This window comes from Pelmatolapia mariae, linkage group LG12 (assembly GCF_036321145.2).
Source record: "Pelmatolapia mariae isolate MD_Pm_ZW linkage group LG12, Pm_UMD_F_2, whole genome shotgun sequence".
NCBI lineage: Eukaryota > Metazoa > Chordata > Actinopteri > Cichliformes > Cichlidae > Pelmatolapia > Pelmatolapia mariae.
This window is the reverse complement of record NC_086237.1, coordinates 1,767,442-1,788,861: the sequence shown is the minus strand read 5'-3', so window position 1 is coordinate 1,788,861 and position 21,420 is coordinate 1,767,442. Positions and strand designations below refer to the sequence as shown.

At 40.7% G+C, this 21,420-nt stretch overlaps 1 protein-coding gene across 2 annotated transcripts in view; it reads left to right on the top strand.

The window, feature by feature from the left end:
* The window catches only part of prkg2 (protein kinase cGMP-dependent 2), a 38,286-nt gene that overhangs the window by 11,055 nt on the left and 5,811 nt on the right, over positions 1-21,420 (top strand). The window contains exons 4-18 of one of the 2 annotated variants that reach the window (XM_063489308.1): positions 1,685-1,798; positions 4,298-4,403; positions 5,413-5,476; positions 9,903-9,980; positions 12,902-12,996; positions 13,913-13,981; positions 14,259-14,357; positions 15,075-15,225; positions 15,814-15,950; positions 18,015-18,104; positions 18,189-18,330; positions 19,460-19,623; positions 19,802-19,924; positions 20,162-20,224; positions 20,778-20,844. In XM_063489308.1, the coding sequence (XP_063345378.1) occupies positions 1,685-1,798; positions 4,298-4,403; positions 5,413-5,476; positions 9,903-9,980; positions 12,902-12,996; positions 13,913-13,981; positions 14,259-14,357; positions 15,075-15,225; positions 15,814-15,950; positions 18,015-18,104; positions 18,189-18,330; positions 19,460-19,623; positions 19,802-19,924; positions 20,162-20,224; positions 20,778-20,844 (1,562 nt within the window). Of the gene's footprint in view, positions 1-1,684; positions 1,799-4,297; positions 4,404-5,412; positions 5,477-9,902; positions 9,981-12,901; positions 12,997-13,912; positions 13,982-14,258; positions 14,358-15,074; positions 15,238-15,813; positions 15,951-18,014; positions 18,105-18,188; positions 18,331-19,459; positions 19,624-19,801; positions 19,925-20,161; positions 20,225-20,777; positions 20,845-21,420 lie in introns of both variants that reach the window. The other variant, XM_063489307.1, reaches the window with a different exon arrangement.

The window sequence follows — 21,420 nt, the reverse complement described above, 5'->3', positions numbered from 1 at the left end:
CAATTTAATTGCTCAAAGAAAAGACTTCATTTATTTAATGAAAATTTCTCTGTTTCCCTTTAAAAGAGGCGAGGAATAAAAATAAATAGATAAATAACTGCACCGGCTTCTTATAAATTTTTCTCTAAATCATCAGTGTCAGCCACAAATTTGATAGTCAGTGCAATCCCATTCTTTTACTATGTGATTATACGACACCCAGGAAGGGCATTTGTTGTTTTGTTAGTAGAAATGTTTCAAACAGTCCAGTCTAGCAACAAAATTGTAAATGAACCTGGTGCTTTGCTTTCAGACTGTGGCTTCATTGGAACTGAGCAGTGACTGCTGTGCGTGTCGTGTCATTCTGAGAAGACCATTTGTGGTCTATGTGAGATCTTTGCTTTCATTGGCTACAGCCAGTCTGAGAATGAGCCAATAACATCAAAGTAAAACAACAGCAGGGGTCTGATTGGTTGGACTGTTAGGCACAGATTGAAAGTATATACAAATGTATACAAGTTTAAAAGTTTAACTAACCGACATGTAACAGATTGATCACCCCCAACCAGTCGTGGCAGATGGCTGCCCCTTCCTGAGCCGGGTTCACTTGGAGGATTCTTCCTGTTAAAAGGGAGTTCTTCCTTCCCACGTTTGCCAAGTGCTTGCTCAGAGGAGGTCATGTAATTGTTGGGGTTTTCTCTGTATTATTGTAGGGTCTCTACCTTTCAATATAACACACCTCGAGGCAACTGCTGCTGTGATTTGTTGCTAAATAATTAAAACTGAAGTGAACTGAATTAATTTAGCTGGTGTGATGTATTCATGGCAGGAGAGAGAAAAAGTTCATTTTGGAAGGACACTGATTGAAATGCACTATAACCCACTACGTCTTTATTTTTAATACATTCACATTTACCCACCCTACCCTCATCTTTTCTATCTTATTCATTCAGATGTATTCATGTATTAATAAATTCACTTTATATTTGGTTGTAACCAGGCAACTAAGTTTTTTTTAAACGACCACGCGGCCTCAGAGCAATGGTCTGTCCTCTGCCAGTGTGTTGTAACTGACATTTGCTCGTCAGAGATAAAGTAAGCATTTCTTCTGCCGTCTGGTGTTAAAGCGATGTCTCACCCTGGGCAGGAAACCGCATCAAAATTCAGTGATTACAGAGTCCTTGTTTGTTGATCTGTTGAGCTCTGACGTTTCAGCACCTAAGCTTAATCGACACAGCGTTTGTTTTGTGCTGTGAAGAGTTACCAAAACAGCTCTGATGAATAATTATTCATCATCAGAGGTTTTAAATACTCACACAGACATCAGCAGCTGCTAATTATAATGACTAAAGAACTCTTCTTTAATCATGATTTGTGCTACAATCTATTATAGTGGAGATGAGAAAGAAGGGACATTTGTGGGGTTTCTGGTCTCATATGCAGATTTAGAAATTTAATGGAAATGTTCTCTCTTCCTGATAAATCTGAGAACCAGCATATTAAAGAGGCACGTCTGCCAGGTGAAATCCTGAAAAGCACACAAACCTAATGAAGCTTCACCCAGACGATATTACCGTGACCTTAATAAATGAAGTGAGATGTAAAAGTCACTCAGTTAGCTCCTGATATGTTCATTGTCTGTGTCCTAAATTTGGGGTTTAAAATTTTTTTTAACCTATTGATTGTCCTTGTTTCATATTCGCAGATGGGAAGCTGGATGTGTTTCAGCATAACAAACTGATCACATCGATAACGGTGTGGACTGCGTTTGGGGAGTTAGCCATTCTGTACAACTGCACGCGGACCGCATCAGTGCGAGGTAAAGACAAATCTGTTTTAGAGTCATACAGCTCTTTTCCACTAAAATCATTTTAATACAGACAACAACAAAAGAACAGGTGTGAACCCTTACAGTGACCTTGGAGGGCAGCATCACTGCAAATCAATACAAACTGGTTCTGGATGATCACCTTTACCTCCCAGTGAAAGCCTTCTGTCCTGATGGTTTCGTGCAGCTGATGATGCGCTCAGGGTTACTGAATGGTTCAGTGACCAGAAAAGTGATTCACACATCTTGTGACACTGAGAGTCACCAGATCTCAAGCCAGCTGAACACCTGAAGATTTTGCACCAGCACCACCACGAAAACATCAAACCAGGGAATTTCTGTGTTTTATTCATCCTTTCAGAGATCCACAGACAAGAGAAGGATTAATGTGAAGGAGCACTGAAACTGCTGTTTTATGTTTTATGCTCTTTTTTTTTCCTTTAATGTACGACCTGTCATAAAATTCATTGTCACAACAAAACAAACAGGAGAAAAATCTAAGAAGAAGTAAGTATTTTCTGCACACCTGGATCTAATGTGACTGTGGATCCATAATTCTTTTTGCTTGTTTTGAATTTGTACAGTAGAGAATGAAACTACATCAGAGCTCAAGGTGTTTAGGACGCTTTTTTAAAGGTTGAAACACACTGAGTGCCCCAGGGTTTGAATCACCCGCGACCCACGCAGCAGACAAAATCAAACACCAAATGTAACGCAAGTCTAATGCCCAGTGTCCCATTTCCTCCTTTTTCCAGACTGTACATTTACATGCAGCGTCGCAGTGTTCCAGTTTAAAAGTTTATCATCAGGTTACACATACGGAGTAGAACTAGCAGAGCTCTGATAGTGGGACAGGAAAGCCCATTAAAGACTGTCAAAGTTTAACACTACAATGGTCTCTGGCAGTTATTCTTTGAAGAAGGCCTTGGGCATGACAGCCATGAATATATTATGAAATCTGAATAATGTGTTTCAAGATGGCACCTTGTTGTTTCCGATGAAAGCTACTCACTGAGCATAAATGAAAAAAATGGCTCTGGGATTTTTAATTCCTAGGTGACCGAAATAATCCACTGATATCCCCAAAACTTGTTGAGCAGATGTTAAAAAGATGAAGAAGAACACTGAGATTTGGATAAAAAGTGAAAAAGATCAGGGAAAATACGTCCCTTTACATTTGGTAGGAAAGTGAAAAGGTCGTTTGATCCTCCACACTCCTCGTTAAATTCTTAAAGAGTAGAATTGAACCAACAACCTTCTTGCTGTGAGGCAGCAGTGCTAACCGCTGCAGCACCACACTGCTCTAACATTTATAGTTACTGTCCAGACGCCGCAGATGTCTCACCGCTGAGCGAACAGGGAGACGCGACCCTATGGGAAGCGTGTCTGTGTGTGTGGAGTGGACGTTGTATGGCTGTGTGATCTCAGTGACTTCACATTTAAAGAAAGCGTCAGGCACATGTATTAAAAGATTAAAGACGTGTGTGTTTGAATTGTTAAAACAACTGCTGTGATCCAGACATTTAGCTTCGAGGTTCATCTTAGAACCAAATTTAACCTGATTTTTGCCGTGACGCCTGTGTACCACTTAGACATGACTCTGTGCTCAGCTCAGAATCTTACAGGTGAGGTTTAAATTCTAATAACTGTCCCTTTTCTCGATGAGGGGTTCCTCTCCTTATTCCTGGACTTCTGCTGAGAGCACAGGGAGAATATGCAACAATAAAGCATTATATGAGTGGAAGAAACAAAATAAATAATCAATATGTTGATGCATATCGCTTTGACGTTGCATTTGAGAAATTTCCAGAATGACGTCAATAACAAAAGAATCAGGAGTGACCTCCGTCTGAGTTTCAGGCTTCTTAAAACGCTGAGCAGAAGAACCTGGATGGGAAGCAAACAAGCGTCAGCGCGGTTGTGTTGACAGAGGCTTTACATGACAGCCGCAGCTTTGCGTGCTGATTGGTTTTTGTCTTCTTGGCATTTGGAAAGTGCATACCATGTAGTATGTGAGTGCTCTTTGTCTCAGTTTGTATATTTAACCAAGTAAATTGACTGCTGGTCCTTGGGGGAGGGGGGCCAAAATGACCTCAATATTCAGGGTGCACTGGAAAAACTCTGACAGTTTGACAAGCCTCTCAGTGGGTTTTCCGTGATAACAGATGAAGCAGATAAAGAGCAGCTCTTTCTTTGCTACTGGTTCATGTCAAACCTTCACAGCTACTTCCTCCTTTTACCAACAGAGGCCCGCCTCAGAGTTTCTGTTGATTTGAAGTGACTCAGCATCAAGATAAAGGACAGATTACAGCGTTTTTCTCACCTCCTTTGTCCATTTGGAAAAACAAAGCATTTTCATGTGTCTAATGACAGGTGATGTGAGTTTTCCAGCATGGCTGTTATCAGCACACACTGCTTTTAAACCAGCTGTCAGTCTTCACTAATCAGGGACATGTAGTGGTACTGATGCATGTTGTGTTGCTTCTACAGCTGTGAACAAAGTGAGGACGTGGGTTTTGGATCGGGAAGTTTTCCAGAACATTATGAGGAGGACGGCCGAGACACGACACGAGCAGTATCGCAACTTCCTCCGAAGGTTAGCTTCAAGTCCACTAAGACTGTCCAACAAAAACTCCTGAGACCAATAAAATTATCAGATGAGACATTTAACAGACATATGAATACAAGATGTCCGGTGGTGTTGGTGCGGTCAGAGCAACAGCAAGACCAGCTTCACTTTACTCCTCATGAACAGGTGCTTACCCCCGTGGTGTCACATTTTACATCTTTTTCACAACTTTTTTCCAGCATGCAGGAACAAAGCTGTCTATTTCAACCCCAAACAGGATCGTTTTCCACACCTAACCAAATATTTTTAGTGCCAAACTATGTCCAAACTGGGACCTATTTTACTCATTTCCAGCTCAGTGTTTTTATTCTTGGAGTCTACTAGAATAGCTGTGCATGATTCACAGTTCAAAATAATCCTTTTATGTAATACTGGTGCTTGATGCAGCCCTTTAGATCAACAACAACAACAACAAACTGTTTCTGCTTCCTTCTCATCTTTCTTTAGGAAGCTTAGCTTTATTATTTTGGCTTTCTTCTGATTGGTTGCCCCTCCCAAAATGAAGACTTTAACAGTGGGAGGGTGGGGTGTGTACCTGACGTGACCACATTAGGTAAAACACCTCTCACTGAGGGCCAAAACTATAAGAAACATCCTGTGATTTGTGCCACCGCCACCCGTCTTGCCTCCTTGTGCGGAGATTTTCTCTCTTTGCCTTTGGGGTCCAGTGTTGTCAAGACAACAACACCAAAGACGGTTTGTGGGTCAGTGAGCTAAATGAGACTTTAGGTTGTGGGTAAGAGAGGAAGGTTTGCTTCAGGTCATGATTAAATGCTTTGCAAGTGTATTTTACTATCAAAACTGGGTCACACGATCTAAGTCAATACCACGATACATTAAACAAATGATCGATTTGTCAGTTCCACTGTCTGAAACTGTGGTGTCTTGTGACACAGGAAACCAGGTTCTGCATAATAACATGTAGTGATTTGTTTTAACAATGTAATGCCTGTTTTTTCTTTTTCTTTTGCGTCAGTGTTTCACTTTTGGCTAATCTACCAGACGACAAGCTAAGCAAAATAGTGGACTGCCTGGAGGTGGTAAGTTATTCTGTCAAATTATCTTTATTTCTCCTGACTTTTCATTGTATTGCCTCAGTATTGCACAACCTTCTGGCAGCTCGTGGGAGCCCCAGCTTTGCAGATAGCTGCTGTCAAAATATCATTACCATTTGGCCTTATACCATTACTGCATGTCAGCATATTCGTTCCGCCGCCAGTCGCAAGACCTCACAAATTACCTTGTTGATGAACAGAGCCGATATTATTGCTGTCATCGCTGGGTGCTGTATATTGTTACCATAATTATTTGACTAAGGCCCCAGAAACTGTTTATTCAAATGGGGGACGAGTGATTTCTTAAAGATGTGCGAGTGACAGGCTTTTGGTGTGAGACCGTGCAAGTGTGTATAACTGTGTAAGCCGAAGCATGCAGGAGACCCGTGCATAGTCCGTTTTTTCTCCGTAAGCGTTGCATTTCCGCACCGCTTTCTCAGCTTCTTTTCACAATGGAAACTTCAAGGACGATCTTTGCAGTCGTCGCTCGTTATGCTACTCTCCGCTACAGGAGAATCTCCTTATTCAGTCATTTCTAATGGAGCTGATTCTGTTGCCTCTCAGGGGGGCAGCTGTAACCTAATAGCGGTGCAGATGTTCAGTGAGAATCCGCCAGATAGTATTGAAGCGTCTTGTCAAACAGTGGGGGAATGGAATTTGGTGTGTTTTGCATGTGAGTGTGTGAAGGGAGTAGTTGTTTTTAGGTCTCTCTGATGATTTTCAGTATGATCAGCTGGTTGGAATTTGAACTGGAAAGATTCAGTGACCAAAAAAAGTGGGTCTGTTGAAAGTAAAAACATAAAACAGCAACGAAAAGAATGTATCCTTTCATTCACTTGTGCGCCTGGCATGCAACATCTTGTCATGTCATCACGAAGATTGACAAGCCAACCCTGAAAGTTGCAGCCTGGAGTCGGAGCCTGAATGCTGAAGCCCAGCTCGGCTAACAAGCTCAGATTCAGATGCTTAAAATTTAAGGTCCAGTGTGAGCTGAAGGGACAAACTAACCAGATCCCACAGCAGGTGGCCCTACACTCAGCTCACCAAGGATGCAATGCAGATGAAAACACACTTGAAAAAAAATCATGAAAAGGATTTCCAAGTGATTAAAGTGCTTTAGCATTATACAATTCTGTTATTTCAACTTAATGTAGCTGAGTTGGACCAGCTTAATTAATTAATGATGAATCAATTTATTTACTGCAGTTGAGTCCAAGTTAATTTAATTAAGTTGATTCAACCCATGTAAATGACATTAGTCCAACAAAAGTACTTAATGGTAATAGAAAGCCATTTATTATTGTGGAAATCCTTTCCATGATTATTTTAAGTTCATTTAAAGAGTTATTCTTTGGAGTGTTAACACGAAACTTTAATGGATTTATAACAGCTTTGGTATATCCGTCACTCCATCCATCCATTCTCTTTCGCTTATTGTTATCAGGGTCGCCAGTGTATCGCAGGGCTAACACACAGAGACAGACAACATTTCACTCAATTCACATCTCTGGGCAATTTAGAATCACCAATTAACCTAACCCCACTAACTGCATGTCTTTGGAGTGTGGAGTACCCAGAGAGAACCCATGGTCCCATGGCCAGTTGGTGGATTCCTGCTGTTAGCACTGGTGCCACGGCACCGCCGAGCTGTCACGCCAGACAGTAAAAAAAAAGTAGGAAAGCTATGATTACAAGGCTTGATGCAGAATTTTCTAAGTTTTTGTCCTTGACAGGTTAAACCACAAACACGTGATGTGTGATGCTTTTCTGCCTCTTATAACCCCAGTGATTTTCCTGTGGTTTGAAATCTCACGTGATCTTGTGATATCGCAAGTCCAGACAGTTAACCACTCTTGGTAGATTGCATCACTTCATCTCGACAAGAATAAATTTAACAAGTGTCAAGTTGTTGAATTTTGCAGATCATGTATGATTTAATTATGTTCACCATGGAAACATAAAATGATTTTGGTTATGCTTGGAGTGCAGGGGGTAGGCCGCCATCTATAGCACTGATTGCAGTCTGGAATGGTGGAGCTTGCCGGAGAGGCAGCAAAATCCTCATTTATTATTTACCTTCACAAAGTATATATGGTGCTATTTAATAATTTATTTCAAAAGGCATGGGTGCCCCTTCTTTCATGCCCCACAAATACAGTGTCAGTCTGCGGGAAAGACCAAAAAAATCTCCTTCCGTCACTGTCGTGACCACTTTATAAATCATGCACAAGTGTGCATATCATCACTGTTTCAACAGTTCTTTGAAATCAGCACGATGCGTTCAGGGGGCTGCACTGGGAAGCCCGTCCACGTGGGGGCTGCTAAAGACTAGAGTGATCCCCGCCACAGTGCATCTGCAACTTCAAGCATGGAGAGAGATGCAGTTTGAGTGTTTGCTGTTCCTCATCGACTGACCGGAAACAAACAGAATGACTGCACTCAAACTTAACTCAAACACAGCTGAGCACAAGTGGCTGTCTGCCACTGACCAAATCAGAAGTTAGTGTAAAGTAGGAGAGAACGGGATTTAATTGTTGGAGGTTAGAGGACTTTTCATAAAAAGGCGTGCGTTTAAATTTGACAAGCTTAGTTGTCTGGTATAACAAACCTGAGACACAGGTCAAACGCCGTCGCTCATCTGCACCTCTACAGCTTCATCCAGACAGTCTTTATAAACAAAGCCCTGGCATGTTGTCTCCGCTGTCACTGACGGGTGTTAAACTAGGCTCTCCTGAAGCGTAAACGGGGCGTAAACAGTCTCGGACGCTCAAGGAAAATGCCACTTGTGTCAAGAGTTTTGACAGTAAACACCCGGGAATGTTTACGCGTGGTTGCTCTGATTTGTTTGTTCACTTCTGGGCAAAGTCCTCTATAGTCAAATGGATTATAGCCGCGGACGGTTGTCTCAGCTGCAGGAACTTGGCCTCTGTCCCAGGCAACATTTCATCCTGGTCACCTTCATTCATCGCGCTTTCTTCACCTAAAAGCTTTAAAATGGAAGGCGATCTGCCAGCTCGCTGATTCAGCGGTCTGGTTTTAATGCTGCGGTTGGGATGCTGTGGGATGTTGGTTTCGGAGAAACGGCGACTGACAGGATGAAGCGGAGGAATCTGTTTCTGGAAGAGAGCTGGCAGAACGTGCTGTACCTCAGTGTTTGACTCGAGAATTTCAGAGTGTCGCTCGGTTTTATGACGCTCCTAAAGTTAAACTCTGAAACAAGTCGAGCGTGATTTTAAGTCGCTGGAGCGTGTCATGATGACTGAACTACATAACAGCTTTTATTATATGATGTTTCTGATTGGCTGACTAATTTTCTTTTCACCTGTGAGTAATGTTTGTAGTATTATGATAACACACTGATGCAGGACACGATCTGCACTACAGAACAAGCAACAATGTATCACAATAGAACTCTAAGCAGGCTCTGTGTGTCCACGAGTGTAGATGATTTCCGTCTGTGGTTGTCGAGTGGCAAAACAAATGTCCATGTGGGACTTGTGAAACTACACTAGTCATCTGACACTGCCCATCGATCATCTCACGATCCATCATGGGCCAATATTGCATCACCAATTCCAAATCTTGTTAATTAACTGGCGAAGTGGTAGAAACACAGTATTAGATCACAGAGAGCGCAGGTGTGTGTCCACCTGTCAGCCACCGAGTTTAGAGGGCCTATTTCGTAAATTCTGTTATGTAACAAATGATTAGTCAGTGACTGATTTGTATTTGAAATTAATTGGAATATTGACTTTTATGTGTCAGCTGGACCTTCCTTTATGTTTTTTACTGTCTGCATTGTATAGTCAGTTTATTATCTTAAAGCTCCATCCACATATAGATCTATTCACATCATATAATAATTACATACACGTCATATTATATCTAAATGATCACTTTAAACCAGTTTAATTGGAAAACATTTCTGTGTTCTCTGTGTAATCATAAACCTCAGTGCAATTTTTAAATCTGTGGCATTTTGAAAAGTTAATTTAAGCCCTCTCTGCGGAAAATTGTGATCGGCAAATATATATATTTTTTATTATTTGGAAAGGGATCAAATGGACATATTCGTACCTCATTTCAAGCATTCATTTGAGGTTCATTCAGTGTTAATTTAAAACATGTGTCAAACACAAATTGGCTGTCAAATTCATCCTCACTCAAGCCCCCATTAACAGACATTAAAAACATCATAATTAATATTTTTCTATTGACTTCATTTTCATTTTCCCCCTGAAAATCCCTCCTGAACAGCAGGCTGAGAGGCTCTGAATGACTGAGCGTCACTGACAGCTGCTCTCAGCCCGCAGGGCCCGGCTACCAGGAATCAGACCGGCTGCTTCAGTGATTAAATCAATGCAACATCTCAGTTCTGACGGTTGTCCTCCCCCGATCTCACACCCTTTAGGAATACTATGACAAAGGCGAGTACGTCATCCGAGAGGGAGAGGAGGGCAGCACCTTTTACATCATCGCACAAGGAAAGGTAACGTGTCTGTCGTTTGTTGAACGAGCTGCACGAACACAAAGCCGCATGATTCAAAGAGCAACTCTTTTAATTTAGGGTTATGCTAAACCTAAACTTGCTTCTGACACCGATACAATATATATTAAGAAAAGATTTAGCCTTTGTGAAGTGAAGCCAGTTCAGAAGTGCTTTAAACCTGCATTCTTTCTACTGGCCAGCAGGGGGAGATTCTTTGGGGGTGTCTTATTGAATAGAAGTATTTGAGAAAACGATCCAACTTCTCACTTGATTCACGACCTCAGTAAACATTTCCTTGTTGAGTTCATGCTCTCAGTTACTAGTTGTAAGTCTTATTTATTACAGCCTGATCCTCCTTTTGCAAATTATGATTACAAATAGAGTCAACGAGTCAATAAACAAATGTAGACTTTAGGGCTTGGCTAACCTGTCATTCATAAGCTGTAACAGCATGCTTTAAATGAGCATGTGCCCTTAAATCCTCACCCACCCTATTTTGTTTGACCAAACTTGAGGCTTGAAAAAAAGAGTTCAATAAACCACTGGGTGACATCACATGGCTACGTCCATGTTTTATATATAGGATATGTTGATGCTATTGATAACCTGTCGTTCTCAAAATGAAACAAGCCATACATCCTCGCCCTCAGCAGTCATTTCTGTGGATATTTGCTTCATAACTAAGCAGTATGCTGCTGTTGTTGCAGTTTTGGAATAAACTAATCACCAAAACCAAACTAGATCAGTTTTATGAATAGCATCATTGCATTACTACTTTTACTTTAAGAATTATTAATCAAAAATAGTAAATGCTTTCTATGTTGCCAGTCAGTCTAACTTGTCATTCATAGTTTTTGCTATTATTCTTGTCAGTTATAAAAATATATAACACATGAGCTGCACTGCAGAGATTTCTGAGACATTTTCTGCAACAATGGCACTCATTAGGGACGCAAGCCATAATCCTGTCTTCCAACAATAGAATAAATCCTCAAGTGCTTTGGTGAGATAATACTACATGATGTCTCCATTGCACGGATCCGGATGCTGCTCCCATATTTGCAGCAAAAGCTCTTATTACTCAGCCTGAGTGCCAAACAGCTGCTCGAGCACCGCTCGACTCTCAAAGCTTTGCAGGACGTTGCTTCAATCTGGTTTCCACAAATGAAAACAACACTGCATACAGCAGTGTTTTATAGTAAGTACATCTCCAACAAAAGAAAGAGGAGTATCTTGGTAATATACCTGCCTCATATCACGTTTAACGTTTAATCATACAGAGAAAATGTCCAAAAGACAAGATAAAACACACACAGAATAAGTGTCTTCCCTCAGTAACAGTCCAACATGTTGACCAGTATGTTGACCAAACTGTACGTGAGTCTGGGGAGTTGTAGGGCTATGACTCACCCGCCAGTCTGTCTGATAAGTCGGGAACCCGACACCAGAGCTGTCCATGGGGGACTCTCAAAATGCCATTATGAGCTGATCCGAGACTGCAGCTCTTCAGCGCTAAGCTAACCAAACCAAACCAAAGAGAGACACATGTTGTTTGGGAAGAAGGGGGCTAATACAGGAAATGCCCCCCCCCCCCCCCCCCCCCTTTGTAACCCCCACAAATGAGGGTAGAAATAACATCTGAGAGTGCCTGCCATCAGGAAAAACAGGGAAGTAAAGGTCAGTGGGGTCAAATGGGACACTTAGCTAAAGCACACTTTGACCATAATGGCTGTGATGTAATTGTGGCATTTTTTCGGCACCACGATGCCACCAGTGGGACGCTTGACCTCGGCCAGGGTGGGCCCCTGGTGTCCAGTGCTTCACAAATTACCGAAAGGTTTGACAACTGTCAGGCTGCAGGCGTGAAATGGTGGAAGCCTGCAGCTCGAGCAGGCAACAGTTTGAAGAGGAAAATCAGACAGAGACCTGCAAATAATGCTTCTATTCAAACAACAAGTCAGGAAAGCATAAAGTACTTCAACACCACCACATCACACTGGGCCCATCATGTTCCAGTTGGTATAATTAAGTACACTACTCCTTAAAAGCACATTTTTGTACGCACTGTAACATTAAATTAATAGTTAATGTAAGCATTCATTATAATTCTTTCAGTTTGAGGGCCTGCTTTCACCAAACATCACTTCTGTGTAAAAAAAAAATTGAAGAAAAACCAGGCCATGGGTCACACAGTCGTCTAGGTGAGATGAGGGGAAATCCAAAACAATTTCGAAGAAATTGTTGTGTTAAAGCTACGTAGCTACCAGCCCCCCCCCTGGCCACCTCATCCAGCTCTGCCAGAAGTGGAGGGACACCAAGGCCTTCTCGAGCTAGCAAAGAGATCTAATCTGTCCTGCAAACTGGACAAACTAGATTGAACTGAAGTAGCAAGAGAACCACAGTAAACAGCGAGAAAAAGAACAGCGATACATCATCGTCTGACAGACAGACAGGTTCTCATCTGGAAGCTTCATTAAAGGCCATGGAGGCCAGACTGTGTGGATTTATGAAGAGAGTACTGCATACTGTGTCAATGTCTTCTACAGAAAAAATGTTGAGTTTCAGAAGACTATTTTATTTTTTTGAGCAAAACAGGTTTGTTAAAAGTCTCTGTCCTTTAAACAAACCTAGAGGAGAGGAGAGAGGATTTTAAAAACGGGTCTGTCTATGCCCACGTAGACGTCGCTTTAAAAATCATGCCTGATTATACAAAATGTTAATCAGTAACTGTTATCTACGACATTTCGGATTATGTACTATTAAAGAAGACTTTAACCTCAAACATTTGGAAGGTAGGTTATGTCTGTTGTTTCAATTCTTTAGCATTTTATGTTTTTATAATGCTTTAAAAAAAATTTGAGAAAATTAAAAGTGTCTGTAGGAGGTGAAGAGATGAACATCCAGCAAACTGTCTTGTGCAGGTGAAAGTGACCCAGACCACCGAGGCCCACAAGCTGCCACAGATCATCAACACGCTGCAGAAGGGAGACTACTTTGGAGAAAAAGCACTTATAAGGTAAAATACAGCAACAGTCAGGTCATGTCAACAAAAGACTGAAATATTCATATTCAAACAGCGTCAGGGGATTGTTGTGGACTGGTGCTATATAGATGAATATTAAAGGTAAGGATTGGGAGGTAACATAACGCAGCACCTGCTTCCATACCGAGAGCAATGCTAGGATAATATAGTGCAAAACAATGAATTAGTGAATATAGACAAAATCTGAAAAGGGTTTTGTATGTTGTAAATATTCATTTTGTTTTCTTTTCTCTTTTATATGTAAGAACTAATTAGGCAATTTGTCTTTAAAGCCATAACACATAAAAAAGAAAAAAAAAGAAATGTGACATGATATTTGGATGCAAACTATGTGATATTTAGAATCTCCTGATGCCAGTATCATTTCCTAAATGTTGCAGCAACAAACAAAGATAGTAGAAATTAAAAACACGTTTTAAAACAGTTTTCAAAACATATATGAAAGTTTGATCTTATTTGACCTTGTAGATGAGGTCAGAGGTCCAAAGTAACGTGATATTTCAGATCCCCAGACATCATTCCCGATATGTTGTCAATACAAACAATGGCAGTAAGAAACATAGTTTTAAGTGGCTTTATACCACCCTCAGATCGATCTACTGACCTTAAAAGTCTGACATCATATTTTAAATCTTTATACTTTAAAGGCTTTTTGTCAACTTTCCACCAATAAATCTATAACCATGAATACCTTGGTGGGTGTAAGCCAAATTTTAGTGGATTGTTTATCAGAATGAATTAAAAATGTTTCAAGGTTTGTATTCACGGAAAAAACACATAAAAGCATAATGTGGGCAGAGGTAAAAATAGCTTCATTATGCCAAATTCACAATGAAAACAGTTGTAAAATGTACAGTTGTCTTAGTTTTTGTGTGCATGTCTCTTTCAGTGACGACGTCAGGTCTGCCAATATCATTGCTGATGAGAACGGGGTGGAGTGCCTTGTCATCGACAGAGAGTGAGTATTGAGATTTAAAATAATGCCTAACAGGTTGTAAAAGACGTGCTTTTGTTCACTCGATAATGACTCTGAACAAAGATGCCAGTCTATGATGAATAACAAAGCTGTACTCTGATACATTTCAGCCGGTGTCAACATTTTTCCAGAAGTTTTCCCACAAGAATTCATTCGTTATCTCACCGTGTTCGATCACTATCAGTGAACTGAGTTCAGATTTGGAATCAGCCAACATTCCAGTGGTTCGTTTGCTAATGTGCCGATGTCTTTTTTCTAGGACATTTGATCAGACGGTGGGCACCTTCAATGAGCTGCAGAAGTACCTCCAAGGGTACGTGGCAACACTCGATCGCGACGACAAGAAGAGACATGCCAAGTAGGTGCAGTACCCGATGTTCAGGACAGTGAACGAAAATGTTCTGAGCATGGAAAAAGAAATGGGTTGCATTACAGAGAAATGACTACTTATTGCAAAACAAACTGCACATCACTGCAATGTTTAATTATTCTCAGCTTCTGGGTTGATACAATGTCTGCAGGTTATTAAGTTTTCGTGTTGCAAAGGAGATTCATGTTATAGTTTTTTTCATGCTTAGATTTTTTTACCTATTGTTTCAGTTTAGCTGTTTTTACCAAGTTAAAGTAGAAACATGACACACCATCCTTCTTATCCGGGGTATTTAAATGGTATGAAAAACTTCTGTTCTTACTGCATCCATATCGAACTTTTCCACTTCTATCAACGACTCTGAGCTTTACACATTCATCCCTTTTCAAACACACTCATCTTGTGCTTTACGGATGATACAGCGAGGAGAAGACTCGCTCAAAACTTTGATGAAAACATAAGCTGGTGTTCGCCATCTGAGGCACTCGTCTGTTAGCTGTTTTCTCTCTGTTAAAGTTTTCGTTGGCTCGCTTGTCAGCAGATGAAATGTTAAGAATTTCACTTAAATTGTAATAAATTATGATTTGAAAAATACAGACGTGAAAACTCCACTCACAGATGTACAGTAGTTATGATCTACTGCTTCTCTTGCTAAATGTTTAGGTTGAGGTAGACACTCTGTTTTTGTCTGTGTCTTCCATCCAGGAGGTCTGTGTCACGCCACCAAAGTCAGCCTCTGTCTCCTGATGTCATCCAGCTGAAGGAACTGGTTTCCAAATTCTCTTCATCCAGGCCCTTTGATCACCTGGAGGTCATTTCTACCCTTGGGGTCGGCGGGTTTGGACGAGTAGAACTGGTAAGACCTTTGGTGAGTTTGAGAATCTTCCAGCATTCAGCTTTGTCTGCAGTAACTGAAAAAATGCAATCTGTTGGATTGAGAATGCCTACTGAAGAATATCCTATTTCTTTTTGGGGTTATTATCCATGAGCACTGTTCAACCGGTTTTGCAGCGTTTGGTTGAATCTGAGCAGAGAGTGTAGTCCTGTACACTATTCATCCTGCTGGTTGTATCAGCAGTAACACTAGTAACCTGTTTGATGGTTGATGCGATGTACTTTGGCTCATCGACTGTTTCTCTTCTTCTCCACCCTTTTCTCTTCCCATCACTCTGACACATGTTAATCTTGGTTTCATCTTTGCAAAGAATCTGTTTTTCAGAATTGTGCAGGTTCTTTTAGATGTCTTCTGGCAAACTCTAATCTGACCTTCTTCATATAGAAATTATTATTTTGATAGTGCATCAATTTACTCTACCGAAAGTTCATTAGGAAGGTGTATTCATGGGTAGGAGTAAACTTAATGTTTACATGGGAACCATGGAAACCATGCCTGCTGTTTGAGGCCTGTGCTGAGTCACACCCACCCTGTCATGTCCATCTGCAGGTGAAGGTGAAGGGTGAGGATGTCACCTTTGCACTCAAGGTCATCAAAAAGAAGCACGTGGTGGACAACAGGCAGGAAGAACACATCCACTCGGAGAGGAGGATCCTCGCAGAGGCTCGCTCGCCTTTCGTAGTCAAGTACGTCCTCTTGCCCAGCCTTGGAACTCATTTCCATTTTTTATCCTACATGATGAATCTCTGCTCCATTAGTCTGGGAACACAATGCTGCGCTTATTAGTTTTTGATGAGATCACCGTCGGGGACCTGAGCAGATTACATCTTCTCAGTGGGGTAGAATAGCAGGGGATATTGAGATGTCTGCTAAGAAAATGTGGTTATTTCTTATGAAATATTGCAACAGGAGCTTTTCTTTGTCTTTTGTGAGATTACGATGATCCGATTTCACCGTATGCAGTGGAACAGACTCTGATATTAAAGCCATTCTTCACCTTCTGTAACGCTCATCCAGCTAACCTCCTCTTCATACACTCTATGTACCTATTTTATTCCTAATCTGTTTTCAAGACCGACGTCAGGTGATGTAAGACTTAAGGCTACGTACGGTGGCATTGTGGTGGAGTGGTTGACATCCACGCTGCAGTTTTAAGAGCCTTTAAGCTTAATGTTGAATCATGGATGTCGATCTAGGTTCCTATTTACACTAAAATCTGAAAACATTACTTCATATATTAAGCAAGAATTAATTCATTTATGTGATAATTACAGCTCGGGCGAAATTTAATAATTTAGGTGCCCTGCTTCCTGTTTATCATATATTTTGTATTTTTGTTGCTTTTCATGGGTAATCTAGCAGCCTTCTGCTAGACCGTCAATTTTATGTTACAAAGTCTAAACATATATAATGATTGTTGTGCAATTTTAGCATCATTTATCAAACAGTTTTCAAGATATAATTTTTTTGAAAAATGGGCCGTTGACCCACCTGATTTTCCCTACGTTGAAATCAAGGCAGTATCAAGTATCAGCAAGTTAAAATATGAAAAGTCCAGCACTCCTGCAAAATCCAATATTTGAGTACCAGAGATGCGTTACTGTAATACTTTTTTCAAGTAAGGGATTAGTATTGCAAAACAATTAATTAGATTACTGTTACTTTCCCGTAAGCACGCTGCGTTACTGCGTTACTAAATCGTGATTTTGTTTGTGAGAGTGTCTCGTGACAATGACGTTAAGCGCGTGCGACATCCATGGCAGCAACAGACGTGTGCAGATCAACAACGGATAATAAGGAGTGCGGGAGAGAGTACGACCATGCAGAGTTTAAAGCTTAGAAGTACTGACATTACTTTTTGTTTGATTCTGTAAAAAGTGACAAAAACATTAGCGTCCGCTGTTCACTCTGTGTGTGAAGAAAACTTATTTTTGCATAAAGTTAAAACTAATAAAACAAGTTTTCAAAAGAGACTTTTTCATTTGATTAAATTTTATATGATGGATTATGCAGAAAAAACAGAATTTGGCTGAAAGGTCTATTGCTTTATTACTTATCCGGGTTGTGTATCATGTTTTCAAAAAGTAACTAAGTAATAAAGTAACTAATTACTTTTGAAAATAAGTAATCAGTAAAGGGATTACTTTCTTGGAGAAGAGCACTGTTGACCACACACTAAAACAAACAAACAAAAGAAAATTCACATTGTAAATGACAACTACTGATTATTTTGAATGTGATATTTGAATTTAACAATACTGTTGTAAATATAGCATAAAGAATACTTTTTAATATAAAATTGTTGCCATTTTCATTCAACTTTCATGGTTGATTGAGCAAATATGACATGTTTAAAAACCAAAATATCAGTGGAGTCAAAATAGAATAAATACTAGAGTTTCCAGATGGTACTCTAATTATAAATCAGAAAATGATTTGGTTAAATGTGCGCAAATTTTTTAGACCTGAGAGTCTTAGCAGTTGTCTGCCCCTGATGGTTCTTTCACCAGCTGCACATGTCTGGTTGTCTTCAGTCACAAATATTGTTGGGTTCTTTATGTTAAAATATAACATTTCTCGAGGCAACTTTAAGCTGGTTTAAGTTCCAGCTTAAACTGGTATTTAAATGAAACTGCGTAAACTGTATAAATAAATAAAAGGAATAAAAAGACTAATGCTGATCTCAAATGATGATAAAATGGCATTTGTTGTATTTAAAGCTGAACTTGTTCGTGTTTCATTTTCTCCAGACTGTATCGCACATTCAAGGATAACAAATATGTGTACATGCTGCTGGAGGCCTGTCTGGGTGGAGAGGTCTGGAGTCTGCTCAGGGACAGGTAGGAGATGCCAACCACTGTCTGGAGCCACTGTCACGAAAGCTGCAAAAGGTTTTAATAGGATGTTTGGGTTTTGGTCTTCAGGGGCAGCTTTGATGAACCTGCTGCTAAATTCTGCGTGGGCTGTGTCACGGAGGCTTTCGAGTACCTCCACCGGAAAGGTGTCCTCTACAGAGACCTGAAGCCTGAGAACCTCATTCTGGATTCTGAAGGATACATCAAACTGGTGAGATTAGTTCCAGAAACTAAACGCATTTTGTCTCAGAAGCATGAAAGAACAACACTTGTCAGCATGTTCCTCTCGCTTTGATGACCAGTGCATTTCTTATAGTTTGGAGTCATCAGGCTGAATCAAAATGTGTGTTTCCAGACTCCAGGGTGCAACCGTTTTGGTCTTAATTGTGACCAAAAAAGTCTGTCAGGCACAACTAAACATTTCCTTTGGTCACACCTGTGTGTGTGCCTGACATTTGGCAGGTCTGTCTAAGCGTTTTGCTTTGTTTTTTTCTCCACCCACGTTCTGCGTCATCCATTTAAATGCTGTGCAATTTGATGCAGCTAATTCCTCTGCTCTGCGGGTGCTGTGAGCTATACTGTGCCCTGATCTGTGACTCACAGGTGCTTTTAGGGTTTGTGGCTTGAGTCACAAGTTTAGTGTTCTGCCGAGTACGTCATGTATTAGTGACATACGGTGAATTATTCACTAATATAAGTATGGTAGCATGGTAGCACAAGGGTTAGCAAGGTCCTGGATTCGACTTCTGGCCGATGTCTTAATAACGTGCACAAGTGCATGCAGTATTAAGTATAGTTTAAATAGTTTGGTAGTAAGCAATTAAAAGGGCTACCAAAAGAAGGGGGGGGGGGGGGGGGGGGGGGGGGGGGAGCACTGTAACTACAGTTTAAGTGCTTGCTGGCACATTTACTGAAAGCAAGTCAAACTTTGACAGTGTCACAACATTATAGCTTCATTACACATGAACACCACGTCTGCTGACCCAGCAGGGCAGTGAACAAATGCTATGACAAGCTAGTTATGGATACAGTAAGTAGAATGGATAAGAAAACAATGAATTAGGGAGAAATTCATGTCACATAACACATTTTTTGTTGATTGGTTTCTTTTTCATGTGTCTGATAAAACTGCTTAGATGTCAGGATGTTTTATGACATCTAAGCAGACATAAGCAGCACAGTGGTTTCTTAAAGAGTAAGGCTTTTAATGTAAGGTATTTTTGTGGAAAAGCCTTAAAGGCTCCCCAGAGGACTTTTAAAAGTTTCAATATTACTGTATACTTGTATGCTGACAGGCTGACAGTAAACATCCCTTTAAAGACTAAACTCTCCTTTTCCAGGTCGACTTTGGTTTTGCCAAGAAGATCAGATGTGGCCAGAAGACTTGGACCTTCTGTGGCACTCCAGAGTATGTGGCACCGGAGATCATCCTCAACAAAGGCCACAACTTCAGTGTGGACTTCTGGTCTTTGGGCATCCTGGTGTTTGAGCTTCTTACCGGCAGGTTAGAGCACGCGTTCTTCTGTGATTCCAATCTGCAGCAAGGCTTTGTGGGAGTTAAATGCCGTATAATCATCCTTTCACTCATCCACTTCACTCTGCCCACTGACCTGCAGTCATTTTTACACGACGTACTGCTAAAAGCTTGCTGAATATCTGCCAATTTTTTCTTCACTCCACAGTCCTCCGTTCTCAGGAATTGACCAGATGATGACGTACACTTTCATCTTGAGAGGCATTGAGAAGATGGACTTCCCGAAGAAGATAACAAAGAGACCGGAGGACCTCATACGCAAGCTATGCAGGTACACACTCACATGTGCAGGCCGACATACCTAAAGCTTAAGTAGACACAAAATCCTCGATTCAGATTTTCAGAGTCTGATGATGGCTGATGTGCTCAGTATAACTGATACCCAGGTACATTAAACAGTTTTCTTCAAGCTCTGAACAACAGAGCAGGAAAACATAACCCAACCTTCTTGGAACTAACACAGTAATTTGGTGAAGAGTTAATTTCCTGACTTTGATCTGTTTTATAGGCGGAACCCCTCAGAGCGACTGGGTAATCTCAAAAATGGAATAACTGATATTAAGAAGCACAGGTAAGTAGGAACTGACTCATTTGTTGTGGATCTCAGCGGGAAGATTAGTTCCACAAATTAGCACTGATTGAACATTATGGATGAAAGCTTGTGGTTTATAGCCTTTACAATTAGATAATCACTGAACAGTGTGCAAGAGCAGTGGGATGCAAACATCGTCACGGCTTATCAAATGATTGAACTTGCCACATTCTTGTTTTACTCCTTTTTTCCTTTACGAAGACAGCATGAGGCTACCCCATTACAGGAAACTATATATTAGTGTCATAAATCATATCATGCAGGGATTAATATGTTGTTCTTAAACGTGATGCTGACCTAGTTCTCATTTTCCATACTGAGCCAGGAATAGAAGTCAAAGTACAAGTAAAATGTACAGAAAGAGTTCTTGATCCAGAACAAGTGACATTTAACAACCACTCGAATCACTGTTCAAACTTTAAATTGGGACGTTTCCTACTTTGCGTTTGTTCTGACAGAGTCAAACTCATATATTTAAATGTGAGAAGATAAATACACTTACAGATGTGTGTTTTCTCTAATGTATCTGAAGGTGGTTTAATGGCTTCAACTGGGAGGGGCTGAAGGCAAGGACGTTACCATCGCCACTGAAAAGAGAAGTAAGCTGTGATCAAACTAAAACTTGTAGTTCCACGTCATGACTGAAGCGTGATTAAACTTTCAGAACAAAATATCTGTTTGCTGTTTAAAGTGTGCAGGAGACCTGTAGGCAAATTAGCCAGCTGAAATAATGATCGTGGGACTTTTTAAAAGTGAAGCGTCCAGACGTCACTTCGGCTGTCTCCGTCTCTCCTTTTGTTGTCTGAGCTGCACATCAGTGTGAAGGCCGGGACAAAAGATAAAAGCAGCTACAGCAGACAAGATGAGGCAGCTCCCAGAGCAATTTTATATTTGTCAGATTCACCACTTCATTTACACCAACACCGCTCCCAATCTTTAGTTCACTTCTAGCTCTTTCTTCCAGCCTCCTCCTGTCTCTGTAAAATCTCTCAGGAACTTTGATGGAGTTCAGATTTATTTTTCATCCAGTTTCCATTTGTTCTGCTTTTCTTAATCTAGCATGTGCTGATTGCTTGATTTTCCCAAAAATGTTACTGTAGTTGCTTATCTGACTTTAACCAGTCAGTGTAGAACCCGAGGAGGTTTCTTCCAGCACAGAAATGCCTATCCCACAG